This window comes from Eucalyptus grandis, chromosome 8 (assembly GCF_016545825.1).
Source record: "Eucalyptus grandis isolate ANBG69807.140 chromosome 8, ASM1654582v1, whole genome shotgun sequence".
NCBI lineage: Eukaryota > Viridiplantae > Streptophyta > Magnoliopsida > Myrtales > Myrtaceae > Eucalyptus > Eucalyptus grandis.
The window spans coordinates 29,902,241-29,909,491 of NC_052619.1; the positions used below are offsets into that span (position 1 = coordinate 29,902,241).

The 7,251-nt window shown below is 38.6% G+C and overlaps 1 protein-coding gene across 1 annotated transcript; it reads left to right on the plus strand.

Moving 5' to 3' along the window:
• Positions 1-3,128: 3,128 nt before the first annotated feature.
• Positions 3,129-7,251, plus strand: LOC104414038 (thioredoxin-like protein AAED1, chloroplastic). The gene is made up of 7 exons (XM_010025031.3): positions 3,129-3,523; positions 4,245-4,291; positions 4,391-4,505; positions 6,445-6,489; positions 6,575-6,634; positions 6,737-6,832; positions 6,922-7,251. Exons 1-7 carry the CDS (start codon positions 3,203-3,205, stop codon positions 7,039-7,041), a joined length of 804 nt encoding a protein of 267 aa, XP_010023333.2. The 5' UTR covers positions 3,129-3,202; the 3' UTR covers positions 7,042-7,251.

Consider the following 7,251-nt stretch of genomic DNA (forward strand, 5'->3'; position numbering starts at 1 on the left):
CTAATCACACATATTTCCACATGCAAACTATTCAAACTTTACTTGTGCGATTCACACACTTCGTGTTTTTCACACTTAACTTTAACCATGAAGACCATGAATAATTTGGCAAAAGGTTATGCTTGAAAATAAACAATCTCTCTTCTGCTCTTTGAATGTTTAGTCAATATGGGACTCTTGAAGGCTTGAAGTGCCTTGTGGGTCTCTTGGAGTCTTAGTCCCACATCAAGTAGAAAATGAAACTAACAATGAGATTTTTTCTATAAATAAAAGAGTAACAAGAATGGCTTTAATGGTCTCTTGGCCATATAGAAGGTTGCTACCTCAAATTGTGATTTTGGTTGCAATAAGTTATCGTGTTTATATATTTTATTAATTCTATATATATATATATAAGTTTGGTTTGGTCCGATTGGTCCAAATTTTGGAACCAGAACCTGGATCGACCGGCCATTGATTCCGAGATTAGGAACTAGGAACCGGACTCGCCGACCGTGGGAATCGCCCAAAACCGACTCGATTCAATCTGGTTCGGTCCGACCGGTTCTCGGCTTGGGCGGTTCCCTTGCACACCCCTAGTTGCCTTTATTGCCTTAGCTAAGGCAACACCAAGCAAGAATCAACCTCCCCTAGATCCGGCAAGGCTAACCCTCGCATGGTCACCGCCTATGCAAAAAGAATAGGGGGAAGAAGAGGAAAAAAAATTATATAAAAAATAAAAACTACTTTAAAAATGTCAATGTCCAAGTCATTGTACTAAATAGGATGGTCAACGTCCATGTTAGTTATTTCAGTCAAAATTGTTCTAATGAAATTGAAAATTTAGAACTAAATTAATAGAAATGTAAGAGATATAGGATTTTTTAGATAATTTTGCACTAAATTGTTATATTACTGCGTCAGACCCCCCCAACTTCTGATTTTGTGATCCATCCCATCATTTTATACGAGTTAGATAGTTAGTGATTCGCCACAATATTCTTGATCAAAATCGGCCGCGACACAACTTTGATTTTGGAAGTGAAAATAGGTAAACCTTGTACTATCATGCATCATCGCTCATGGCCCAACAACCGGCCACAAACAGGTCCGGTAGAACGAATTTCATTTCTATGTAAAAGTCCCACGCAGGCGTACAAGCCAAACCTGCATGATTGATAATGAAGACCCTCGTCGGATCTGACGGTCTAGATTCAATTTAGCACACGCACTATATTGACAGATGCACAGACCGGGTGGATAAAGTAGAGAGGGCCAGGCACAGGCCCAAGCCCAAAGACGAAGGAGGCTCAAGATACCGAGGTCAAGGACAGGAACGTCATTTCATTCAATCCTCCTCCTCCTTCTGCTTCAGTCGGCAGACGGATATAAAAACGCCATTAGAAATTAGGGTTTCAAAGCTCAGCAGATGCAGCAGACCTCGAGGACGAGACCCCATTTCCCTACCCACCATCCATTCCTATTCTCAATCTTCAAATGCCACCATAGCTTAGCTGTGCTGCGAACACGTTTCGGCAGATCCATTCGATTTCTTTTCTGCAAGATTCGATTTTTTCTTTTTTTTTTTTATTGCCCCTTCTTCTCTTCTTTCTGCGCGTAATCTGTCGAGAGAACGGGAAAGATCGGTGTGGGGTGAGAGGAGAGGCGATGATGATGAATACGTTTCTCGATGCTGAGTGTATGGTGGGTCGCATCGTACGGACCGAGCAGATTCATGCGTACTGATTTGTGTGCGTGTGTTTCTTGCTTCTTGATGACAGCGTTTGTGCGTGTCTGAGCCTCTCATCTTCTTTCCTCAGATTTTGTTTCTGTGGGGAGTCTGAAATTAGAATGATTTTCATTGGGTTTATGAGCATAATTAAAAAAGTTTGAAATCTTTTTTAATGATGATTGCTTTCTTTCTTTTCCTTTTTGTGCTTCGGATTCAGCAATCGTCTGTGTTCATTCTTTTTCTTGGAATTATCTTATTTAGTTGACTGAAATAGTTATATTATCAAATTTCGACAATTGAATGATGTTTAATAATTTTTATTTTTCCTGTTGGAGTTGTTTTCTCCCTTTTTATTATTGTTATTTTACTTGTTAAGCAATTAAGATAAATGAGAGATTTCTTTCCAAAGGAAAAAAGATGCGAAAATATACTTTTATCGATGTGCATTGCACATATTAATGGGAACAATAATGAAGGGGGTTAACGGCGGTAATTGAAATTTCGAATTTGTCCTAAAGTTCATGAGTTTGGTGTAATTTCTCCTAATTTTTAAATATATTTTTACATTTTTTATTATTTTTTTGGCCAATTTTACTTTTTTTCATTGAAGTTAAATTGCATCACAATATTAAAGTAGTATGTATACGAGGAAAGAAAAAGTGAGATAAAACCCACTTTTTGCTTATGTGGATGCCTCTCTGTATCATTGTCTGAATTTTCGAAGAACATATGACCGACAAAAATCAGGGTTAAATAAGGCATTTTTTCGATATTCATACGAACAATTAATTATAACTCATAATTAAATTAGGTTATGAATATTATAGTCGACTTATTGCAATAATTTATTTCTCACTAAGGTATTCAACTTGGCTAATTTTATTGAGAGGGACAGAGAATTCATTTATTTGAAAAAGAGGCTCGCCAATCAGAATTTTTGCTTGCCTTCATTCATATCAATAACATGATTAGGTAAATATAATAATTTACTTATAACCCATCAATACCATTAAACTCAAAAATCAACCAAGGTGACGTTAATAACAAATTTTAATTGGTTATACGTCTAAAAATTAATCATTGAAAAATGTTTTCATAATTGATAACAATTTATGTTTGTGTAATTTTATGAATAATAAATATATTTTTATTCACTTTTTATAAATAATACAATTAATTTTAGAATTTGTTTTCCAAATTATGATTTTATGTGAAATAAATGCATACTTAATCACAATATTTAATTAGCATCAACCCCCTTAGTCTCAATATATATATAATATCATATCTAGAGGAATTTCTCCCGCCTCAGAAAATGGTTAAGACAAAGAAAATAAAAAGGGAAAAAAGGAAATGCAGACCCCGTTCCCGCCTCTTAAAAGCCGTTAACTAACGGAAAATTAAAAAGAGAAAATAAAACGAGAACGACACCAACGCCTGTAATACGCTCGCGAGAGTTCTCCCTCTTCCTCTGCTCCAAGCCCTGCGGCCATGGCGTCCTCTGTTTTTGCGGGAAACCTGCGAATTCCAGAATCTCTCTTGTACTCGCCTCCGAAACCCAGGTCTCAGCTTGTTGTTCCACCTCCTTCTCTTTCCACCGCTGCTAATTCACCCGTCCGCTCTCCTTCGACTGCTGCTTCGATTCGCTCTCGAGGATTCGCTCGCCGGAGCGAAGTGGTCCGGTCCCATGTCGTTGCGAGAGCCTCTGCCTCCGACATCAGTCCCGACGTCAGCAACGCCCTCGGCGATGTTCGCATCTTCACCGCTGCCGGCCAGCCCGTAATGTTCAAGGATCTCTGGGACCAGGATGAGGTTTTCATTCTTCCTTCTTTTGTATTTAATACCGATTTTTAGCCTTGTTTTTCCATGTTGTCATTTGCAATTGCCTCATAACTTGAATGGTACTCTGATGATGTTTGTCAAAAATGAGCTAAGATCTGTGTGATGTACTTGCTTATCTACTTGCTTGTAGCACAAACCGTGTGTCGTTGAATGGTATCCGAAAACATTTCGTTGGTTAATTGCTCTAATAATTGGGGCATTCCTCTCGAGCATCTGGGATCTATTCCCTCTTGATGGAGTGGTGCGGGATGAGAAGATGAGACCACCCATCTGCGGCATATGCTTCCCATATCGTATCAAGATGTTCTACTTCATCATAGAGCTTAGAAAGAACTGGCAAGTGGTGGTCCAAATTTGATTTTGTTGCGATGTGGGTTTCGCAAAAATTTTCAGAGAGGAAATACTTCATGAAGTTACTAAAGTTCTGTTTGTTACTGTTCGTTGACCAATTGATCTGCCAGAGGAGCTGGTACGGAACAGTGCATTATTCAGGAGCAGCTGCTGCTGCCTTAAAAATTCAGCCATTTGGGTCTCCGGATTTAGGCATCTTTTCATGAACCTCAGCTTCGAATTAGTTTTATCCCATGCGATTCTTTCTTCCATGCTTTGTTTTTCTTGTGAGGGTCTTCTTGCTTGATTCGGCACATGATTGTAGTGACGTTGTCCCACAGTTCCCTTTTTTCTTTGGCAGGGAATGGCTGTCGTGGCGATGTTGAGACACTTCGGTTGTCCATGCTGGTAGATGTTTATTTTCTCATGACTGACTATTATTGCAACAGTAAATAGCTAGGATTCTGCTGTGGCTCACTGCTTGCTGCGCTTGTTCTTTTGCATAAGCTGGGAGCTCGCTTCGGCTTTGAAAGAATCGAAAGCCAAGTTCGACTCTGCTGGTGTGAAATTGATTGCTGTTGGTGTCGGGACTCCTGATAAAGCCCGCATTCTTGCTGAACGGGTACTTTTTCTTCCTTTTGATTCTTGTCATTGGCAAACACATCTTTGAATAAGAGAGCCTAACCAATTTCGGTCAGAGCTTAAAGAAATTGAAATGTTTGACTTCTTAATTCTTAGTGGAACTCATCCATAATGATTCAGCTAGGTGATATAAAAACGTGCGTCACCTTTAAATATTCACTGCAATACCACAGTAAATGAATGATAAAAAAGTTATTTCTATTTTTTGGAATAGTCCTTTGCATCATTTGTATGTTCTCCTTGTTACTTATATTGGCTCTAATTTTTATTATGATTATTATTATTTTTTTCACTGTTAAGATAGTTCATAAGTTATCTGTTGAGTGATGAAAATTTCTCTGCTCATGGTGGACGGCTAACTTTAATATGGATTGCTAGCCGTTGTCATGACAAATGACAGACTAGAAGTTTCAGAATGGATCCTCTGTGGTTACATGGTCTTACCAAAGGGATGTAAAATTTCCTAATCATATTAGAAAATAACCATGCACTGAGCATTGTTCCTATTCTGGAAAATGGAAAATTAGCATTTAGACTCTTCCACATGACATCCATAAGTTTTGGATGTGCGTCATGAATTGAACCTTCAACTTCGTAAAGTTAACCACAAGAGGGTTTAATCTTACCATACATCAAGATCAGTTCTACCATCAAACTATTAGTTCTCCTACATCAAATGCATCTGAGATGTACAACATGTCCCTTCTGGTCGATGCAAAAGGTCCAGCTTCTTTTTATGAGTGGAGGCATACTGAAGAAACTGGTGGAGACAAGAGGATTTCAAATCTTTCCTCTGAAACTCCCACAATAACTTTCAATCTCTTGCTAATTGTACTTAAGCCTTGGATCCTTTGTGTAAGAATTTTCGGCTAATTTTGATCTAGGAGTAGGGATGTCGTGTAACCTCAAGGTCCATAGTATATCATTTTAAAGCATAAGGTCTAATTTGAAATTTACCCCAAGCTTCATGCAATTTCCCATCCTTTTATTTTCACCCACTCTGTCATTTGTGGCGATACTGGGAGTCCACCACTCAAGCTGACAAGTGGATGAGTTCTGGTTAGGGGTGAAATGCCACTCGAACCCAGAGCTAGCTGGTTCTCCCCGATACAATCAAATAGAAAGCCCCAAGGGCGCTATATTCTAGGAGCCCAAACTATGTGATTGAATAAGTCTTCCTCTATCTGTTGCGGGTCGAGGACTCCTTCTCCTTCCCCTTCTTCAAACTCCGATAGGGATGCCATTATTTGCTGATATTATTGCAATGGATTTGACCAGCTTTAATGATATTTTATTACTCAAGTTTGTGAATATGCCATTTGAGATGGCTAGTCATGTCCTCATACTTATCTTATATAAGAAAGCAGGGCACAAAAGAATGTATGGTCTGGGAATTTTTATCAGTGGACCCTGCTATCTTATTTATTTTCTCAACTTTCTCCTGTTTGTGGCGAACCCGGTCTGAAGTACTTTCCGAAAAATGATGGAAAAGGTTCTTTTAAGTAGAGTATTGACCCTGTCTCTATCTTTCACACTGTTGTAGAAGTGATGCCTGTTCTGAACATGTGGCAACGACCTACTTGATGGATGTTATTTCGTTATGCTGTTGTGTAATGTCGATGTTGGAGACCTGATTTTACTTTAATCCTCTGGCATCTCTTCTCATTTATATGCACTACATGTTCAAGTTTTTGGGGCAAGACAGCTCATCCTCTTTATGTTATTTCTTGGAAATTACTTCAGATTTTATCAACTCAGCCAACTCTGTGAACTTGCGTGTTGTCTGATTAGTATAATCTTTGAAAGCTAGTTTCTTATAGAATTGAAACTGCATTTTAGATATGAGTTTGGATTAAACTACCATTTGATCCCTATGATCATTTAAGCTCACTTACGATTCTTTGTGTAACATATCTCAGTTACCATTCCCGATGGATTGCCTTTATGCTGATCCTGAGCACAAGGTGAACATGTTACCTGAATGAGCATATCTGTCGGAGAATCCTCTTTCAGAATTTTTCTAACCCTTTTCATGTTTCTCAACTTTAGTCGTATGATATTCTGGGCTTGTATTATGGTCTTGGCCGCACATTCTTCAATCCAGCAAGTGTAAGCTTCTGTTCTGTTTACTCCTGCCTCTCCTTTGAACCTCTTCCAGGCAATTGAAGCTTTGAAATATAGCATTCAGCTCACTTGCTTCTTTTACGGCAGGCAAAGGTCTTTTCCAGGTTCGATGCTCTTCAGAAATCTGTGAAGAATTACACTATTGAGGCGACTCCAGACGACCGCAGTAGTGTTCTGCAGCAGGTTGGATCAGACAGACTGTAAATGTGTAGGTCATTAAATTTTCATGGTGATTCACTCTAAAGAAAAGTTTTTACACATTCCTGTGCCAGGGTGGAATGTTTGTCTTCAAGGGAAAGCAATTGTTATATGCCCGTAAAGATGAAGGAACTGGAGATCACGCCCCTCTAGATGATATTTTGGATATCTGCTGCAAAGTCCCAGTATCATGAAAGTTCTTGCTACACATACGTACACACAAATACAGTATCACACTTGTATGACAAAATATACTTCTTCTAGAAATATGTATTTACGATAATGAACTCCCAGCTAATATAATTGATGAGATGCTTGCTCAGACACCAGTTTAATCTTTCAATTTTGGATGACTGCTGATGTTGATTGTACAGAAGGGTTTAGCATTGATCACACATTTGCAA

Excerpts from the sequence above, each read along its gene's own strand:
- LOC104414038 (XM_010025031.3), top strand. The coding sequence starts at position 3,203 with ATGGCGTCCTCTGTTTTTGCGGGAAACCTGCGAATTCCAGAATCTCTC. Across the intron at positions 4,292-4,390 it reads CACTTCGGTTGTCCATGCTG|CTGGGAGCTCGCTTCGGCTT; the intron begins GTAGATGTTTAT and ends CTTTTGCATAAG. Across the intron at positions 6,490-6,574 it reads ATGCTGATCCTGAGCACAAG|TCGTATGATATTCTGGGCTT; the intron begins GTGAACATGTTA and ends TCTCAACTTTAG.